At 37.0% G+C, this 22884-nt stretch overlaps 1 protein-coding gene across 1 annotated transcript; it reads left to right on the plus strand.

The window, feature by feature from the left end:
- The first annotated feature begins 12816 nt into the window (after positions 1–12816).
- Positions 12817–13873, plus strand: LOC140828851 (germin-like protein subfamily 1 member 13). Its single transcript, XM_073191713.1, has 2 exons — positions 12817–12999; positions 13208–13873. Exons 1-2 carry the CDS (start codon positions 12825–12827, stop codon positions 13768–13770), a joined length of 738 nt encoding a protein of 245 aa, XP_073047814.1. The 5' UTR covers positions 12817–12824; the 3' UTR covers positions 13771–13873.
- The last annotated feature ends 9011 nt before the right edge of the window (positions 13874–22884 follow it).

Below are 22884 nucleotides of genomic sequence, written 5' to 3' on the forward strand. Positions count from 1 at the left end.
CGATATAACAAGTGCATTTCATGAAGTAATCATTGTAGCCTTAGATAAGATTTTGAATGAGATGAATATATAGCCTGAGAATATAAATTTGAAACCAAATAATATATATATATATATATATATATATATATATATATATATATATATATATATATATATATATATATATTATATTTTATGGAATATAAACAAATAAAATTTCATGGAGTTGAGTTTTTATTAATAAGTAATAAAAAATTCAAAGTTTCCTAGAAAATTTGTAAACGAATTTATTGCAGAAACCGAAGCGTGATAACTTACTGCATGCTTTAGAAATCTTAAAAATGGCGTTCGATTATTTATAGTTCTTTATTCTTTATAGCTTTTTTAATGCTACTTTGATTAATTCCTTATGATGACTTTGATTAATTCCTTGTCATATGCATCTGATCCTAATTCTCTTCAAGACTTCTGTGTGGTGGTTAAAGATTCATAAGCTTATGGTAATTAATTATAAGCGCTTTTCTAATATATTATTTAAATACACCGACAGCTTAATTGAAATTTTAAACCGTGTTATATACATTATTAATTATAATTTTATTTGTTTCCTTAAGTTCATTAAAAATATGTATTTGATGTAGTTTTTGTGAATGGGAAGATTTGCGAGAACCCTAAGGATAATTTAAATTTCAATGATCTGAATAAGCCCCCCGAAAACGACTTTCGTTGGATGTCTTTCTCCTTAAATCGTAACTTTTTTTACTGTAAAAAGAGTCAGAACTTATTATGTATGCTACACTTTCCTCAATACCCACCAATATATCATAACTTACTTTATTTACATAAGGTAATGACTTAATTTTTTCCAAAATAATATAAATTTCTTAATAGATATTGTTTCTTACCTTCATAAGATATAACAAAATCGTACATATTTAAATTTAGCACTTAACATCCCAAATTTAATGTGTATGCCATTAGTTATTGATATAAAAATCAACTCTACATCTTAATATCAAAGGCCACAAGAAGACATGTGCATATTTCAATTGTGGAAAGTTGGGGCATCGAATTAACCATACCTGCTACTTTCGACACCTTGGAAAAGGTCGCAAGAAGATGAGTGCATTTTTCAATTTGGAAAGTTGAGGCATCGAATTATTAATTGCCCTAGACCCAAGAATACAAAAACATGATCAAACACTAGAGTTACTGTGGGGACCCGGACGCTAATCAAGTTCTTAATCATCATTGGGACTAATTAATCAATTATAAAACAGGGTCTAAAAATTTTTCTTTTTAAATTGCGGAACGTAGTGAAATCAAGACATATATACATATCAGTATATAAAATACAAATCCTGTATCATAAACATTTATATCAAACTGGGGTTAGACAACTACTATCAAGTGTTCAATCCTATCTCTAATCCAAGTCCGGTGCCACCACTCTAATCACGATCTCTCTCTTCATCTTCTCGACCCTGAACCTGTCCCACCTGTTGTCAAGTACACATACAGACAAGACAACAGCCGGATAAACCGGTGAGAATATACTCCCAGTATAAATCAACGAAACATGCAATCATATAAACAATATAAAGCATGTAATCAGGTAACAGATATATGTAACAAAGTCTGAAACATAATCAATATCAAACTGTCGACAATACTCGTAGCTACATCATTCAGACTAGACTCAGTCCTAGTCTAGGGATCCCGATTCCAGAAGTTGGCATGCATATATCGACTAACAGTAATAGAAAAGACTCCAGTTCTATCCACGCCGATATGGTATCGATCAACAGTAATAGAAAAGACTCCAGTTCTATTCACATCGATACGGTATCGATTACCAGTAATAGAGGAAGCTATTATTCTATCCACATCAATATAGTACCGATTAACAGTAATAGAAGCAACTCTAATTCTATCCACATCGATATGACATCGATTAACAGTAATAGAAGAGCTACTAATCTATCCACATCGATACAATACTGATTAACAGTAATAGAAAAAGCTACCATCCTATCCACATCGATAGCCAAACATCCAGTGACAGACTTTGGCACATCCGCCAATACACCATCTTATGACATCGTGCAATGTGCCCGTGGTGATCCCACCACTAACGGCACTTCTGTCATAAGATGACTCCTCTGATACCTGCTGTCTAAAATCAAGAGAACAAGTATATCAATCAACTCAATGCAAATATCAATGCAATAAAGTAAAGTATGTGATTTAGGGAAACCCAAGTCTAAACCGACTCAAGTCCATCTCCCAATACCACATTGACTTATACCTTTCCTTCGTCGGTTTCTGGCTCAGTCGAAGTCCTGAACTCACAATCTGTCTGGTACTGACAATATCAATAATCTCATATCAATATACCAGTCAATATCATAACAATCTGATCAATCTGGATTTAATTCAAATTAACGGTATAACGGTATAATTTCAATATCCCCGTCAATACCAATTCACCAGATAACAGTTACAATCTATAACTCATATCCAATACAATCTGTAATCCCGACATAATTCAAATCTGTCCGGTATAACTCAATATACCCTAAAAATCCATAACCATTCCATAATCAGTCCGTTTTCTGATCTGACTTCGATTCTACGATGTCTAACATGTCCAGAACATCATATATGAATTATATCAAATTCTAACAACATCCTATTTTCAAATGATACCAAAACTCAATAAAACTTACGTCCAGTAGTAGTCCGTGTCGAGAGGAGTTCGGTACCGTGTCCGGATATAAAATCAGACGGACGAATTGTACAAAATCAGAATTTAAGCATACGAAAAGCAAAAGGGATTTCCAGAGAAAAGTCGCTCGTTCCTTGCCTTCTGATTTCGAAATGATCAATACAATATATATATATTCCATGCATTAAAGGCAACGTGGCTTCCTCCCAAATTTTGCCCATTTTCTCAAAATTTACGAAAATGCCATCCAATATTTACGAAAATGCCATTGCCATTCCATAATTACGAAAATGCCATCCATAATTACGAAAATGCCATCCAGCAATGTCATTCAATAATTACGAAAATGCCATCAATACGATTTTATTTTCGGGGTCTCACAACAATGATAACATCTCGGGCCTTACAATTCTCCCCCTCTAAGACATGATTTCGTCCTCGAAATCACAGGTAATCAATCATATCCATAAGGAGTGTATATACAAAACTGTATAAGAAATTTATATCAGTGAAATAGTGCTGGAAATTCCTGTCTCATATCAGATTCAGTCTCCCAAGTGGCTTCTTCAACACCATGACGAGTCCATTGCACTTTCACCAACGGAATCATTTTTGTTCTGAGCTGTTTTTCTTTACGATCGATAATCCGGATCGGTTTCTCGACATAACTCAATGTCTCATCCAGCTCAGTCTCGTCTGGTTGAATCACGTGAGAATCATCGGGGAGATACTTCCGCAGCATTGATACATGAAAAACATCATGTATTCCTGATAATGAAGGCGGCAAGGCGAGTCGATAGGCACGATCTCCTATCTTTTCTAGAATCTCATAAGGACCTACATATCTTGGAGACAATTTCCCTTTCTTGCCAAATCTGACAACACCTCTGAAAGGAGAAATCTTCAGGAATACTCGGTCTCCTGCCTCAAATACCAACGGTCGTCGTCGAAGGTTGGCATATTTGGCTTGTCTGTCCTGAGCTGCCTTCATTTTCTTCTGGATAAGTTTCGCTTTTTCAGTTATATCTCTGATCATGTCAGGTCCAGTCTCAGGAACTTCAGAGATATCATCCCAGTACAGAGGGGATCGAACTTCTTTCCGTACAACGCTTCAAATGGTGCCATTTCAATACTCGTTTGATAGCTGTTGTTGTACGAAAACTCACAAAGAGGCAATGCATCTTGCCAATTAGTGCTGAAATCAAGCACTACAGCTCTCAACATATCTTCCAATGTCTGTATCGTACGCTCTGACTGTCCGTCAGTCTGTGGATGATATGCGGTACTAAGATGTAATTTCGTACCAAGAGCTTGTTGCAGGCTCTGCCAGAAGTGCGATGTAAATCGAGGATCACGATCTGAAACAATCGACTTCGGCACTCCGTGCAATCTAACCACTTCTCGGACATAAATATCAGCCATCTGGTCATATCGGTATGTCATCTTGTATGGAATAAAACAAGCAGATTTGGTCAATCGATCAATCACGACCCAAATCGCATCACAACCTCGGGAGGATCTCGGTAACTGTGTCACAAAATCCATGGAAATGTGATCCCATTTCCATTCAGGAATGGACAAACTCTGTAACAATCCTCCTGGTTTCTTCCTCTCAGCTTTCACCTGTTGACAATTCAGACACTTGGCTACAAATTTAGTCACATCAGACTTCATTTGTTTCCACCAATACTGTGCCTTTAAATCATTGTACATTTTTCTGCCACCAGGATGAATGCTAAAACGACTGTTGTGCGCTTCTGTCAGTATTCGCTGTCTCAAATCCGAAACATTCGGCACAACAAGACGATTATTCACATACAAAATGCCATTTCTCACCTGATATTCCGATCGATGTCCAGCTCTAACCATAGCAATCGACTTCTGTATATTCTGATCACCTTTCTGAGCTTCTTTAATTTTCAAAAGCAGCTCTGGTTCAGCTTGAATATCACATAATCTCAGAGGTTGACGATCTGTCTCAAATACTAATCCAGACAAGCAGAAATCTTCAAGCAAATTCGATACACCAATCGTCGATAAGGATAGTGCACATACCTTTCGACTCAGTGCATCCGCTGCTGCATTGGACTTTCCTGGATAATACTTGATTTCACAATCGAAGTCTTTCAATAAATCCAGCCATCTTCGCTGTCTCATATTCAATTCAGATTGTGAAAACAGATATTTCAAGCCTTTATGATCAGAATAGATTTCAAATTTCTCACCGTATAAATAATGTCGCCATATCTTCAAGGCAAAGACTATGGCTGCCAATTCAAGATCATGAATTGGGTAACGAGATTCGTGGGATTTCAGCTGTCTCGAGGCATAAGCAATCACATGCCCCCGCTGCATCAAAACACAACCTAATCCGCGGTGAGATGCATCACAATAAACGACGAAATCACCAGTGCCTGAAGGAATCGTCAACACAGGCGCACTGGTCAGTCTCTTTTTCAACTCAAGAAAACTGGATTCACAGTCTTCTGTCCACACAAATGGAGCATTCTTCTGAGTTAGCTGAGTAATTGGTTTGGCAATACTCGAAAAATCTTGAATAAAGCGTCGGTAATACCCTGCCAAACCCATAAAACTGCGAATTTCTGGTACAGACGTAGGTCTCGGCCAACTAATCACGGCTTCAACCTTACTAGGATCAACAGATATACCATCTCCTGATATAATGTGACCCAAAAACACTACCTGTTTCAACCAAAATTCGCATTTTGACAGTTTCGCATATAACTTCTCAGTTCTCAGAATTCTCAACACAGTCCTCAGATGATTAGCATGTTCAATCATATTATTTGAATAAATCAATATATCATCAATGAATATGATAACAAAATCATCCAAATATTTCTGAAAGACGCTGTTCATCAATCCCATAAATACCGCTGGTGCATTCGTCAAACCAAAAGGCATGACAATAAACTCATAGTGTCCATACCTGGTTCTGAATGCTGTCTTAGAGATATCAGAGTCCCTGACTCTCAATTGATGGTATCCCGATCTCAAGTCAATTTTGGAATACACAGATGAACCTTGCAATTGATCAAACAAATCGTCAATCCGTGGCAACGGATATTTATTCTTTATTGTTGCTTTGTTCAATTGCCTGTAGTCGATACAAAGTCTCATCGACCCATCTTTCTTCCTTACGAACAGTACTGGAGCACCCCAAGGAGATACACTCGGTCTAATATATCCCTTGGCCAGTAAATCCTCCAACTGTTCTTTCAGTTCTTTCAATTCGATCGGTGCCATCCGGTATGGAGCTCTCGAAATCGGAACTGTTCCTGGCATCAATTCAATGCTGAAGTCTATCTCTCGCATCGGAGGTAATCCAGGAATCTCGTCTGGAAAGACATCAGCAAATTCACACACCACTGGCAAATCCGCCAATGATGGGCTCGATTTCAGTAAATCAACTGAATATACCAGGAATCCATCCGCTTCTTTCTGCAACAATCAAGTCATATTCATTGCAGATATCAAAGGAATTCTAGCACGAGAACCCTTACCATAAAATTTCCACTCCTCGGCCATTTAAGGTCTGAATCGAACTATCTTGTGGAAACAATCGATTGTAGCTCGGTACTTGGTCAACATATCGATACCGATAATACAATCAAAATCAGATAAACCAAGCACAATACAGTCTAACTCAATCGTATGCCCATCGTACTGCAGTATACTAGATTTAACAGTTTTCACTGACATCACACCTGTCCCTAATGGAGAAGAGACAGACACTACCGCAGACAATGACTCAATAGGTAATGCATGACTCAATGCAAATCTCTCGGAAATAAAAGTATGCGATGCACCAGTGTCAATCAGTACATATGCAGGATAACCAGAAATGAAACAGTTACCTGCCACGACATCATCAGGTGCATCTTGTGCCTGCTCCTCAGTCAAAGCGAATAGTCGGGCCTGCTGTCGAGGAGGCTGGCTCGCTGTCTGGCCCCCTCCTGGCCTCAGCTGAGACTGGGGAGGCGGTGCTGTCTGAAAGGAATGAACGGCAGAGGGTCGTCTCCCTGTCTGGGCCACTGATCCAGATGACTCAGCTGCCTGTGATCCCTGGGCACCTCTCTGTGGACACACTCGAGCAAAGTGTCCATGCTGTTTACAAATGCGGCAGTTACCGAACACTCCTCGGCACTGCTCGGTGGAATGCTTCCCTCCACAAGTGCTACAGTAGGGTCCTGTGTAACTCTGGCCCTGACCAGTCTGTCTAGAGCCACTCGAACTGGATGAACTACTTCCAGCTTTCTTGAATTTCTTCCCCTTAGCTTTCAGGAAGTCTTTCTTCCCACTTCCACCGCCGCTCTCAAATCAGGGAGCTGGTGGAGGCAGCTGTGATCTCGGTGCTGAAGGCACAAACGAGGCCTCTCTCTGTCTCATTAAACCGGCTTCGGCTCCCTTGGCTCGGTTCAGAGCATCAGTGAAATTGTTTGGCCTTCCGGTATTCACCAAGGTAAAAATTTCAGGATTTAGACCATTTATGAACTGGTCTGCAACGGCCTCATCACTCCCAGCCACATGCGGGGCAAATCGGAGCAGAGTAGAGAACTTAGCCACATAATCCTCAATGTTTAACTGGCCCTGTCTCAAGTTTGCAAACTCGGCTCCCTTGTCCTTCCTATATGAAACTGGAAAGAACCGTAGATAAAATTCAGTCTTAAACACATTCCAGGTAATGGCTGTACCTCGTAATTCCAAAGCCCGTTTTGTCGTGTTCCACCAGTGTTTAGCAACGTCATGCATCTGGTGTTCGATCAATTTCACCCTCTTTTCCTCATTATATTCCAACGATTCGAACAACGATTCAATATCGTCCAACCAACTTTCACATTCTACGGAATTCTCCGTTCCTTTCAAAGTCGGTGGATGAAATGACTGAAATCTTTTCAGCAATTTCTCCATTGCTGTAGGTGTCACATCCATGGGAAGATTTGAGGTACTCCCCTGTTCTGGCATTCTTCTCGGAGGCATATCTGATAACCAAAAGGGTTAGCAATTCCAACAATAATCATGTTTCAAGCCTCCTCGGATCATCTTACAGCTGATCCATTCCAATAATATACAATACCATATCAATATCAGATAATTCAGGTAGCATATATTAAAACAGGAATCATGCTAGCAATCAAAAGCAGGAAAGAAAATCAATCTACCCCGCTCACTAGCTTCTATCTCAGTCTAAGGGATCTATCGCTCTGATACCACCTGTTGTGGGGACCCGGACGCTAATCAAGTTCTTAATCATCATTGGGACTAATTAATCAATTATAAAACAGGGTCTAAAAATTTTTCTTTTTAAATTGCGGAACGTAGTGAAATCAAGACATATATACATATCAGTATATAAAATACAAATCCTGTATCATAAACATTTATTCAAACTGGGGTTTGACAACTACTATCAAGTGTTCAATCCTATCTCTAATCCAAGTCCGGTGCCACCACTCTAATCACGATCTCTCTCTTCATCTTCTCGACCCTGAACCTGTCCCACCTGTTGTCAAGTACACATACAGACAAGACAACAGCCGGATAAACCGGTGAGAATATACTCCCAGTATAAATCAACGAAACATGCAATCATATAAACAATATAAAGCATGTAATCAGGTAACAGATATATGTAACAAAGTCTGAAACATAATCAATATCAAACTGTCGACAATACTCGTAGCTACATCATTCAGACTAGACTCAGTCCTAGTCTAAGGATCCCGATTCCAGAAGTTGGCATGCATATATCGACTAACAGTAATAGAAAAGACTCCAGTTCTATCCACGCCGATATGGTATCGATCAACAGTAATAGAAAAGACTCCAATTCTATTCACATCGATACGGTATCGATTACAAGTAATAGAGGAAGCTATTATTCTATCCACATCAATATAGTACCGATTAACAGTAATAGAAGCAACTCTAATTCTATCCACATCGATATGACATCGATTAACAGTAATAGAAGAGCTACTAATCTATCCACATCGATACAATACTGATTAACAGTAATAGAAAAAGCTACCATCCTATCCACATCGATAGCCAAACATCCAGTGACAGACTTTGGCACATCCGCCAATACACCATCTTATGACATCGTGCAATATGCCCGTGGTGATCCCACCACTAACGGCACTTCTGTCATAAGATGACTCCTCTAATACCTGCTGTCTAAAATCAAGAGAACAAGTATATCAATCAACTCAATGCAAATATCAATGCAATAAAGTAAAGTATGTGATTTAGGGAAACCCAAGTCTAAACCGACTCAAGTCCATCTCCCAATACCACATTGACTTATACCTTTCCTTCGTCGGTTTCTGGCTCAGTCGAAGTCTTGAACTCACAATCTGTCTGGTACTGACAATATCAATAATCTCATATCAATATACCAGTCAATATCATAACAATCTGATCAATCTGGATTTAATTCAAATTAACGGTATAACGGTATAATTTCAATATCCCCGTCAATACCAATTCACCAGATAACAGTTACAATCTATAACTCATATCCAATACAATCCGTAATCCCGACATAATTCAAATCTGTCCGGTATAACTCAATATACCCTAAAAATCCATGACCATTCCATAATCAGTCCGTTTTCTGATCTGACTTCGATTCTACGATGTCTAACATGTCCAGAACATCATATATGAATTATATCAAATTCTAACAACATCCTATTTTCAAATGATACCAAAACTCAATAAAACTTACGTCCAGTAGTAGTCCGTGTCGAGAGGAGTTCGGTACCGTGTCCGGATATAAAATCAGACGGACGAATTGTACAAAATCAGAATTTAAGCATACGAAAAGCAAAAGGGATTTCCAGAGAAAAGTCGCTCGTTCCTTGCCTTTTGATTTCGAAATGATCAATATATATATATATATATTATATATATATATATATATATATATATATATATATATATATATATATATATATATATATTCCATGCATTAAAGGCAACTGGCTTCCTCCCAAATTTTGCCCATTTTCTCAAAATTTACGAAAATGCCATCCAATATTTACGAAAATGCCATTGCCATCCCATAATTACGAAAATGCCATTGCCATCCCATAATTACGAAAATGCCATCCATAATTACGAAAATGCCATCCAGCAATGTCATTCAATAATTACGAAAATGCCATCAATACGATTTTATTTTCGGGGTCTCACAACAATAATAACATCTCGGGCCTTACAGTTACCCAGAACAAACCGGAGGAGATTAAACTCAACGCTCCTGTTATTTCCATAATGCAAGGAGATACAGACAACACAAACGATGTTGTGATAGAATATTATGTATATATGGTACCCCACAGCAGTAAAATCTGTGTCAATATGCATACATTCGAAGCTAAATATATTCATGTCGATATAGTCGAATATTATGTTATTCTAAGAATTGATTAGTTAATTTGGGAGAAAGAAAGTCAAACTTCGGCTTTGAAACAAGGAGAAATAGTTTATCATTACAAATTCAAGGAACGAAATAGTTTATCATGGCAAATTCAAGGAACATTAGTGTGCTGTCGTTGAGCCACCAAACTTAAATTTCTATTCTCTAAGTAAAATGAGTGTAATGGTGAGTATGGTCAAATCCACAGGGAACAAGAGATGATTTCTTTCGAGGAAAAATAAATAACAGAGGGGTTTTGTTGGATACAAACAAAATCAAATATTAAAACTAAAATTAGAAAGCAATAAAATATAATAAATCTAAACGAGAATTAAATTACCAAACTTAGATTCAAGGGGATTTTCAATATTCAATCGTGTCACTGTTCATCGACTAACATATTATTTATTCATGCAGTTACAAGTAATTAACATTAGAACTATAGGAATAACAGCTAAAATCCTTGTGTTTTCCTAATTTAATCGACCAAACCAGCATCCAATCAAAACTTCAATAACTAATTGGGCGCGATAGCGGTACATATTAATTAAAATAGTATTTTCGTTTTGTTAAAATAGTTAATAATAAAATCTAACAACTGATATAGCTGTAATCGATAGATCGATTTTCGTTGATTTATTTATATTAAATATGCTATGATAGAAAACAACACACCTAATCTATCGCTAGTCATGTAACAATTGTTCATGACAATTACATATAACTGAATTCATGGATAACAGCAGAAAATTATATATCGAATTAAATTGTCAGATTAACCGAGATACAATTTTCATAGAATTAAATGTAAATCAACAAATGCTTAAAAAAACACGAATATTAAATTGAAGCACAAAAAGCCTCACTGTTATAAATTGAAATAGTAAAAATATCTCATTAATCAGAAATAAAACTTAACTTAAAGTTAAGGAGAGGAGATGAGAAATTCTTGCGTCTTCTTCTTGTTCTTCACGTTGAAAAGGTAGAGGGAGAATAGAGAATTCTTCTTCGATTGCGTGTCTCCTTCTTTTAAAAGTGTAGTACTTATTGAGTCAAGGAAAAAAGCCTACTAAGATTAGGAGCCTAAAATCTGGTGTTACCTTTGCAATTTTCGGACTTCAGATTTAGTTTTGTAGGCCGCTGAAGAATAGTCATAGGTCGTGATCAAAGATCACTTCTGACTTTTTCTGCTTCAACTCTTCTACTAAGATCATATCGGCAACTTTAGTTGTGATATAAAATCAGATTTTTAGCCCAGATTTATCGCAAGAGCAGAAAACTTCATCTATAATAAAATCACACAAAAATATGTTAATTAAGCACGTTGAAAGTGGTAACAATGAGACATATGACAACAAAAATGCAAACTATTATTAGCCTATCAAACATAAATCCCTCATACCAGTTTCCTAGACATGGAAAGCCATGAGAGACGATGAATTTTTTTACCTAGACATGGTAAGTAAGGTAGAAGACTTAGTCGAACTCAAACTAGAAGATATTCCAGTAATGCACGACTTTTCGAATGTTAAACTGGAAAATCTGATCGGGACAATTCCATATCGCAAAGTGGAGTTTGGGACTAATTTGGTACCCAGTGCCGCACCAATTTCTAAGGCACCCAACCGAATGACTGCCGTAGAACTCAAAGAACTGAAGGAACAATTCCATGAATTGTTGGATAAGAAACAAATCAGATCGAATGCCTCTCTTTGGGGAGCTCCAATCTTGTTTGTAGAAAAAAAAGACGAAAATATGATATTGTATATCATTTATAGAGAATTGAATAAAACCATGAGCAAGAATAAGTATCCCCTTATGAGGATAGATGATATTTTTTATAAACTCAAATTAGCTACAAACATCTCGAAACTCGATCTTGAAAACAAGCTACAACAATTAAGAGTTCATAGTAATGTCGTTTGGCTTAAAAAATGTTACGATAGCATTATGGACCTCATGAACAGAGTATTCAAGCCATTACTTGAAAAATTTGTGATGGCGTTTATCGATGATATTCTTGTATATTTACCAAGTAAAGAAAATCACAAAAACATCTTCGCATCACTTTTCATATGCTTATAGACGAAGAACTGTACTCTAAATTCAAGAAATGTAAATTTTCACTATATGTGTATCATTTGGAATTAAATAAATATTTTTTGGTTTGCAATATATTTCAAGACAACTATTAACTAACCCTAATCAAACAATTAATTTCACCGACTGAATATATATATATATATATATATATATATATATATATATATATATATATATTTCCTACTTAAATATATTTTTGGCACCAGTTATATTTAATTATTGGTAACAGAGTAGGTCGTTCAATTTATATATATTAATTAATAATAAAAGTGTGTTTGTGTGTATATATATTTATTTATTGTGTCCTTTGAGTAGACTTTATATGAAGTTATTTATATTTGATAGAAAGACTTTGCCGATAAATTAATGGCTTTATTATGTGAAAATGTATAATTGGTCGATTTTCAAAAGTCTTGGTCTTTCTACCTTTGTTTAGTCACAGCGCAAGCTATTAATTTATCCAACTCGTCGGGTAAATAAATTTGGACAAGTTCAAACATTTTGTTTATTAAGGAAATTTTCCGACTTGTTCAAATATTTCAATTATAAATACACTTACGTTTTATGGATTTGAAACCACATCTCAAGTTCAAAAACTTCAGCAGCAAAATATTTAAGATGGGCTTTCGTTTCTTTCTAGGCTTTTTTGTAGTAACTTTGATATGTTTATTAGCGTCTGCATCTGATCCTAGTCCTCTTCAAGACTTTTGTGTCGCGGTCGAGGATGCAAAGGCTGCAGGTAATTAATTCTATGCATGTTCTCACGAACAAGTTAATCTCTTTTTTTTTTTTACCTATATTGAAGTTATAATGTTTACTTTTATGAGGTTATTTTGATCAACTGATTCGAAACTTTATATCATTTTATTTACATTATTAACTAGTCATAATTTGGTTTATCCTTGCATATTTTGCAAGTTCATGCAAAATTATACGTATTATTGCAGTGTTTGTGAATGGAAAGATTTGCAAGAACCCAAATATAGTTTCGGCAGATGATTTCTTTTTCCCTGGTCTGAACAAACCCGGAAACACATCAAATCGAGTAGGCTCAAGGGTTACTCCAGTTAATGTAAACCAAATACCTGGACTCAATACTTTGGGCATTTCTTTGGTTCGAGTTGATTATGCACCATATGGGCTCAACCCTCCTCACACACATCCTCGTGCCACTGAAATTCTTGTCTTAATTGAAGGAACTCTATCTGTTGGGTTTGTGACTTCCAATCCTGCAAATCCCAACCAGAAAAACAAGCTTTTTACCAAGACATTGTATCCAGGAGATGTGTTTGTGTTCCCTGAAGGTCTCATTCATTTTCAATTCAATACCGGAAAAGCCAAGGCTGTTGCATTTGCCGGGTTAAGTAGTCAGAATCCTGGAGTCATCACCATTGCAAATGCTGTTTTTGGCTCTGAACCACCAATTTCCATCGATGTTCTTACGAAGGCGTTCCAAGTTGACAATAACGTTATAAAATATCTTCAAGGACAGTTCTGGACAAACAACTAAAACAGAACCAGACCGAATTAAGACAGAGCTCCATTGTTTTTCTTTCCTACTTGTTTGAGTACTAAAATAAGGAGCATGAATGATTATGCATGTGATTCGTTGATGTGTTCTCTTTAATCATTTTGGCTAATAAAGAAATTAATAATAAGCTTTTCCAATTTATATTTACAGTTTTCGTTGAAAAAAAGTAAAATGTGTCAACAAACATGCACCAGCACTGCTCGGATATGTTTATATATAATATTGGTTCGCTTTACATTCTTGTCATAGACATGATAAATCAATAACACTTAACATTCTTTTTAAAGCATGATTTCATTGGAAAGTATTGCGAATTAAACTGCATGCATGCATGGTTCTATCACCGATATAAAGTGAGTCAATTCTAATTCTGAACCCAAACATCAGTAAACCAAACCATGTCCATTAATTGGAACTACAATTGTAGAGTTTGGTTTCGATAGTCTCCTATTAGAAACGCAATCACTTGCCTGCCGTTGAACCACTATATAGTCTAGCTGTGTATATACCACCGTTGACTGCATGCATGCTTTATCCTTCTCATTTACTTTAATATGTATCTTTATTAGTAGTTCAATTTATATTTTGATATATTCAAAATATGTTTCCATTGTTTGGTACGATGATTTGTAGGGAAATAAAGTTTAGTTCAAGTTTGGGAGGTGGGATGGAGCGCAAAATCGAGTCAATGATGTGTGCCGATCACGTGTTGCTTCGGGCGATAAAAAGGAAAATCATAAAAAAAAAAAAAAAAAAAATCTGTTCAGATTATCTGCGCCACCAGTACTTAAACTCATTCCTTTCTATTAATCATATTGGAGTTTAACGAGTAATTATATAGAAAATAACTTCGACTCTACCCGAAGCAGCGTCTTTGTCGCACCACATGAACTATATATAATACACCAAAATCATAAATAAGCAAACATGCTGTAATTTTTGGTAAATAATAAATGTGTCATTTGTTGATGCATTAAGGTGTTAGAATATATTATTGTTAGCTCTCAAGGGTAGATTAGTCACTTTATTCTTTTTGTGTTTATCCTAGGTATATAAACATATTATCTGTGTATTCTTTATTCAGTTTTACAATACTACGACTTGAGCCTTTCGCTCACTCTCTATTTCTTCATGGTATCAGAGCCTCCATCTCATGGATCTGTTAATCGTAGAGAAGAACTGTTAATCTCATCCAAAATTTTTGCTGTGTTCGTACAACTTTTCGTTCGTCTAGTTTCTCTTTGGTAATCGACTTCTTCTCTGCATTGTGTTTTGTTTTATTCGTTCGGTTTTGTTTGGTTTTGGAATCATGGCTACTCGTAAAGACGATTCTCTTCAGTCGATTAGTGTTCAATTGGATGGAAAAAATTATTCGTATTGGGGTTATGTTATGAAGAATTTCTTGCGGGGGAAATCGATGTGGGGCTATGTCACAGGTGTGCGAGACAAGTCTACAGACCAGACGAACCCTGATTATGCTGTATCATTGGATGTTTGGGAGGCAGATAATTCAAAGATTATCACGTGGATTAATAATTCTGTTGCGCACTCAATAGGTGCTCAATTGGCAAAATACGAGACTGCTAAGGAGGTTTGGGATCATCTGGCACGCTTGTATACACAGTCTAATTTTGCCAAACAATATCAATTGGAGACAGATATTCGTGCCCTTCAGCAGAAAGATATGAGCATCCAAGATTTTTATTCTGCCATGTCTTCACTCTGGGATCAATTGGCATTGACAGAATCTACAGAATTGCGAGCATTCTCACCTTATATTGCTCGGAGAGAAGAACAGCGCTTGGTACAATTTTTGATGGCACTTCGGAATGATTTTGAGGGTCTGCGTGGGACTATTCTTCATCGCAACCCTCTTCCTTCTGTTGACTCGGTTGTAAGTGAATTGTTAGCTGAAGAGATTCGTCTTAAGTCTCACGTTGACAAAGGGACAATCCCAACTACACCATCTGTCTTTGCAGCTCCTCAACGACCTCAAGCTAATCACCAAAACAGGTCGAATACGAAGGTTTCTCAAGATGAGTGTGCTTTTTGTAAAGAGAAGGGGCACTGGAAAGCTCAATGCCCACTATTGTTGAGTAAAGGAAAAGGGAAACCACAACAACAGAAACCACAGCAGCACCAGCCATCTCAGAACACTCCATGGAAACCTGGTAATCCATCAAACCAGTGGACATATCGACCACCTCAGTCTAACAATGCAGTTGCTGCACCGTCTTTGGATCCGTATTTGCTTGAGCAGTTTCAACAGTTCCTCGCCTCACAGCCTCATGCTATGTCAGCCTCTTCACATATAGGTTTGTTATCCTCTGGCACTTCAGGTATATCTTCGTCCATCTGGGTCTTGGATTCTGGAGCATCTCATCATATGTCTCCTGATTTGTCATCTTTTGCTTCTTTGTCTCACAATTCTTCCATTGAAATTGTGACTGCTGATGGTACACCGATGCCATTAGTAGGCGTTGGTTCTCTTGTTAAGTGTTGTTTGTCTCTCCCCGATGTATACTATATTCCCAATCTTACACTTAATCTTGTTTCGGTCAGTCAATTATGTGAGTCTGGATACTTAGTCTACTTCTCTTCTTCAAATTGTTATGTGCAGGACCCGCGATCCCAGAGGCTGATTGGGACAGGCCGTAGACAGGGGGGACTTTATGTTTTGGATTATCTCAGAGTACCAGATGTTGCAGCATCTAGTGTGGATCTTTCTTCCTTTCGCTTGAGTCAGTCTTCTTCTGGTTTTTATTTGTGGCATAATCGTCTAGGACACGTTTCCGCGTCACGTCTAAATTTTTTAGCGTCTACAGGAGCACTAGGAACTTTGAAAAGTCATGATATTTCTGATTGTAGTGGTTGTAAACTGGCAAAATTTTCGGCATTACCTTTTAATAAAAGTCTATCTTTTTCTCCTACTCCTTTTGATCTTGCTCACTCAGATGTGTGGGGACCATCTCCTGTTCCCACGAAAGGGGGGTCGAGATATTATGTTTCTTTTATTGATGATTGCATTCGTTATTGTTGGGTTTATTTGATGAAACATAGGTCTGATTATCTTGCTATTTTCAATGATTTTAAAGCTCTTGTGAAAAATCAACATTCAGCTGTCACCAAGTGTTTTCGTTGTGATTTGGGGGGTGAATACACTTCTAATGATTTCTCGCGTTTGCTTGCTTCTGATGGTACCATACGTCAAACCTCGTGTAGAGAAACCCCTGAACAAAATGGTGTTGCCGAAAGAAAACATAGACATATTGTTGAAACAGCTCGCTCTTTTTACTGTCTTCTAATGTTCCTAGTGCATTTTGGGGTGAAGCAATTCTTACTGCTGTTCACGTGATCAATAGAATTCCAACTTCACACAATTCAGGTTTGTCACCCTTTCAAAAACTGTATGGTCATGCTCCTGATTATTCTTCATTACGTGTCTTTGGTTGTGTCTGTTTTGTTCTCCGACCACAGATCGAGCGCAATAAGTTGTCTCCACGCTCTGCTCTGTGTGTTTTCCTTGGTTATGGTATTGGTCAAAAAAGGTATCGTTGTTTTGATCCAACTAGTCAAAAACTGTATGTATCTCGTCATGTTGTGTTTCTTGAACATGTTCCATTCTTTTCTATACACGTTAGTTCGCATAATATGACACATGCAGATCTTATTCGTATTGACCCTTTCACACCCGACACCGACGAGACTTTGCCCACGACCACACCCGAGACTCCTGCTCCTCCAGATCCCCCTACGACAACCCAATCATCTCCTGGCATCGCGGATAATCCTCCACTCCGTCAGTCCACTCGGGTTCGTAAGTCTACTCGACTACCTGATTTTGCTTACTCATGTTACTCTAGCTCCTTTGCTTCTTTTGTTGCCTCTGTTCATCGTCTCTCTGAGCCTTCATCCTATAGCGAAGCTGTTGGTAATCCACTTTGGCAGAAGGCTATGGCTGAGGAACTGACTGCTCTTTATCAGACCCATACATGGGATTTGGTTATGTTGCCACCCGGAAAGCACACCATTGGCTCTCGTTGGGTCTACAAGATCAAGACCAAATCTGATGGATCTATTGAACGCTACAAAGCTCGTCTTGTTGCTAAAGGTTACTCTCAGAAGCATGGCATGGATTATGAGGAAACATTTGCCCCCGTTGCTAAAATGACGACAGTTCGCACTCTAATTGCTGTTGCTTCTATTCGTCGATGGAAAATCTCTCAGATGGATGTCAAGAATGCTTTCTTGAATGGTGATCTTCATGAAGAAGTTTTTATGGCTCCTCCTCCTAATGTTTCTCGCCAACCTGGTGAAGTTTGTAGACTTCGTAAGGCTCTTTATGGTCTCAAACAAGCACCCCGTGCTTGGTTTGAGAAATTTTCTATAGTGATTACTTCTCTTGGGTTCATTCCTAGTCATCATGATTCCGCATTATTTGTCAAGTGTACTCGTGCAGGTCGTATACTTCTGTCTTTGTATGTTGATGACATGATAATCACTGGTGATGATATTGTTAATATTGAGGCTTTGAAGTCTGAGTTAGCTCGCTGCTTTGCTATGAAGGATTTAGGTTTGCTACGTTACTTTCTAGGAATTGAGGTTGCCTATTCTCCAAAAGGTTATCTTTTATCTCAGTCAAAGTACATAGCAGATCTGTTTGAGCGTGCACGTCTAACTGATAACAGGATAGTTGATACTCCTCTTGAGACCAATGTTCGGTACTCTTTGTCAGATGGACCTCCTTTGCCGGATCCTACCTTATACCGTACTATTGTTGGCAGCTTGGTTTATCTCACTGTGACTCGTCCAGATATTGCACATGCTGTTCATGTAGTAAGTCAGTTTTTCACTGCACCAACTACAGTTCATTGGGCTGCTGTTCTTTGGATTCTCAGGTATCTTCGGGGAACTCAGTTTCAGAGTCTTTTGTTTCCTTCTACTTCCTCCTTAGAGCTGCGTGCATACTCTGATGCTGATTGGGCTGGCGATCCCACGGATCGTAAGTCAACCACTGGCTTCTGTATTTTTCTTGGCGATTCTCTTATCTCTTGGAAAAGTAAGAAACAAGTTGTTATCTCTAGATCTTCTACCGAAGCCGAGTATCGTGCTATGGCTTCAACTACTTGCGAGATTGTTTGGTTACGTTGGTTGCTCGCGGATTTTGGTATTCTTCTTCGTCATCCTACTCCGTTATATTGTGATAATCAGAGTGCAATTCAGATTGCGCGCAATTCAGTTTTTCATGAGAGGACAAAGCACATTGAGATCGATTGTCACGTCACTCGTCATCATCTCCAGCTTGGCACCATCACGTTACCTTTCGTTCCTTCTTTGCTGCAGATAGCAGATATGTTTACCAAGGCACATTCCGCTTCGCGCTTCCGTTTTTTGTCTGACAAACTCTCCATGCTTTTAGCTGTAGCATCGTGAGTTTGAGGGGGGATGTTAGAATATATTATTGTTAGCTCTCAAGGGTAGATTAGTCACTTTATTCTTTTTGTGTTTACCCTAGGTATATAAACATATTATATGTGTATTCTTTATTCAGTTTTACAATACTACGACTTGAGCCTTTCGCTCACTCTCTATTTCTTCATAAGGAACATATTTTGGATTGACGACACGATTTGTTTATTCATGTGCTGATGGATGTCTTGTACTAAGAACAGATATAAGCAAATAGTTTTTTTTTTTATAAAGTTGAGTTTTAATAATTACTAATAAAAATAAAATTCATAGTTATTCGTAAACGAAGTTCATTTACTGTATTCTTTGTAGAAATCTTAAAGATCTTGAACAAATCGGATACGTAACGGATGCCGAAATTAAAACTTTGATCTTGTCAAATTTCTGTATAGTCCGGAATCAGAAAAATCTTGCTCGGTATGCAAAATAAATTTCAGAGACAACTACTTGTTAGCTAACCCTAACTAAACAATTAATTAATTTAAGCTCCAGTCGCATACATCTTTCTCACAACTCAAATCTACTAATTATGTCTGGAAACGACTTTCGTTGGATGTCTTTCTCCTCGAATCGTAACTTCTTTTTTTTTTGTACTGTAAGAAAATCAAAATTTATTATGTATGCTATACTTTCCTCAATACCCACCAATATTACTTACTTTATTTACATAAGGTACTGGCCTATTTTTTTCCAAAACAATATAAATTTCTTAATAGATATTGTTTCTTACCTTCATAAGATATAACAAAATCCTACATATTTAATTTAGGACTTAACATCCCAAATTTAATGTGCATGCCGTTGATTATTGATACAAAAATCAACTTCTACATCTTAATATCAAAGGTCGCGAGAAGACAAGTGCATATTTCAATTGTGGAAAGTTGAGTCATCGAATTAAGCCTACCTTCAACTTTCGACACCTGGGAAAAGATCGCAATAAGACGGGTGCATTTTTCAATTTGGAAAGTTGGGGCATCGAATTATTGATTGCCCTGGACCCAAGAATACGAAAACATGATCAAACACTAGAGTTACCCAGAACAAACCGGAGGAGATTAAGCTCCTGTTATTTCCATAATGTAAGGAGATCAGACAGACAACGCAAACGATGTTGTGATAGATATCATTCTAATCAACAAATTGTATGCTTATGTGTTGTTTGATTGTGGTGCAACTTATTTATACACACACACACACACACACACACACACACACACACACACATATATATATATATATATATATATATATATATATATATATATATATATATATATATATAAGGTTTACTAGGAAGTTATGGCTTATAACCAAAGAAGTTTTTGAACCATTTAGAGTAACAAGTAACAACACCTCCTAGCAAGACTATTGTTATATATATGGTACAGCACAACGGTAAAATCTGTGTAACGTCCCGAAAATCTGAAAATCCACATGAACCGCGTGCATGTAAATTATTAATTTTCTTTGGTAATTTATTAAATTCTTTTAGAGCATTAAATTCATGATTATTTTATTAATTTGTGTTTAATTATTTCATGCATTTTATGCATAATTCATGCATGATAGGATTTAATTCATGAAATTCATGCATTAGGATTTCTAGGTGTATTTCACGATCGAAGAGGAACAGAGACCGGAGAATTTTCAGGAAAATTATTTTATTACATATTTAATTTTTATTAATTAGAATAAGGTGTTTTAAAGCTATTTTTCATAATAGGATTTTTATGGGTATTTTTAACCGCATGATTTTAAATTTTTATCGTTACGCAAATTTTACCAAATCGGGGGACTTTTTAAGGGTTCGACTAATATTTTCAAAATCTTTTCAGCACGAAATATTTTTCGGGAGTATATTTGAATTTAATGAGCCAACTTTTGAACTCATTAGACTTAAATATTATTTTAAACCTTAATTAGCAAGATTAGAGCCTTTAATTTTTTAATTAGCATAACAATTAAACCTATTCCACCCTTTAATCTTCTGTAACCCCCATAACCGATATTCACCCATTTCTTTCTACACCCACCCTCGGTTTCATCACCAGCAGCAGGAAGCACCGAGCACCATTCTTTTTTTTTTTTTTGGTTGAGTTGCAAAGGAAATCTCTCACGGTACTCCACGTGCATTGTTCTTGTTCTTCATTCACCAAGTCACGCCCTACTCCTTTATTTTTGCATCACTCATGTCATATATATTGCTGATATGTGTGGGTTTTGTGTGAAGAATTTCGATCCAACATAGAACAAAAAGGAACTTACGGTTTTGTACAGGTTATGCATTCTTTTATTGTTAATTCACGCTTCCATTATTTCTTGTGCAATGGACTGCGTGTTAAGATTGGAACTTGGACCTAACTCAACCCCAAAAGCTAGCTCTAGGGGGGAGGATTGTTCAATTCCATATATACCACTCAAAGGTTAATTATCTAACCGATGTGGGACATTTAACACACCTCTCTCACGCCCAGGAATGAACATCTAGAGCGTGGAGTTTACAAATGACCCAATTGTGGGCAGAACGGGTGGCCTAATTATAGGCAGTCCAACACATAACGGTGAAACCCGGGCTCTGATACCATGTTAAGATTGGAACTTGGACCTAACTCAACCCCAAAAGCTAGCTCTAGGGGAGAGGATTGTCCAATTCCATATATACCACTCAAAGGTTAATTATCTAACCGATGTGGGACATTTAACACTGCGATTTCAGTGTTGGTAAGGGACTGATGTTAGTGTCAAGATGTGGTTTGAGGAGTGAAATTCATCGTTGTTTCTGTAGGAAGAGAGATCCAGGGTTGTTCTTGGGTTTTTGGTCAGTTGGAGCTGTGATCGGGCTTGGGGTGAGACGAGTGGTGTGAGCAAGGACGGACCTATGGTTGGCCCGTCCTAAGCTGTAGCCCAGCCCAATTTTTTTTTTACAAGGAGTTATAGAAATTCGAGTCAATTCTAATTTTTTTTGGTAATTATATATAGAGATTTAAGCACAGTTTAATTTTTTTAAAAAATATCACGGTGCAAATAAGTCAAAAAAGTTAATATCTAGAATACCTATTTAACTTCCACAATGAATAAATGTAGATTTTCGATATTTCAAAGGGGGTTTGGTGCAAATAACTCATAAAAGTGATAGATTTATTTTATCAATTCTTTTATTTAATAGAATTTAATTTTGAAAGTACATTTAAAATATATTGAAAATAGTTTTAAAATGTAAATTTTGAATCTAAGTGAAACTTGTCTTATATTACACGAGTCACATATTAATTTAAATAATATATAAATTTTAAAAAATTATATTGATTAAATTTCTTATTTGAAAATTAACTCTCCTATTTCCAATACGCTAGGAACAATAGGTGTTTTTTTTTTTTTAAAAAAATACCAAAGTCATTTTACAAACTATTTTCATATTAATATCTCATATTTGATATATATATATATATTCAAGCCCACCTCAACTTTAATTTCTGAATCCGTCCATGGGTGTGAGGGCTGGACCAAGGCTGGACCAGACCCTGATGGGTCAGAGTCACGGTCCTGGAAGGGCCAACCGCCGCTGGGACCAGCGAGGAACCAACAGCATGCTATGAAGGTTGGGGCTCGGGTGGTGTGCAT

The sequence above is a fragment of the Primulina eburnea genome, chromosome 4 (assembly GCF_022965805.1).
Source record: "Primulina eburnea isolate SZY01 chromosome 4, ASM2296580v1, whole genome shotgun sequence".
In the NCBI taxonomy this organism is placed as follows: Eukaryota; Viridiplantae; Streptophyta; class Magnoliopsida; order Lamiales; family Gesneriaceae; genus Primulina; species Primulina eburnea.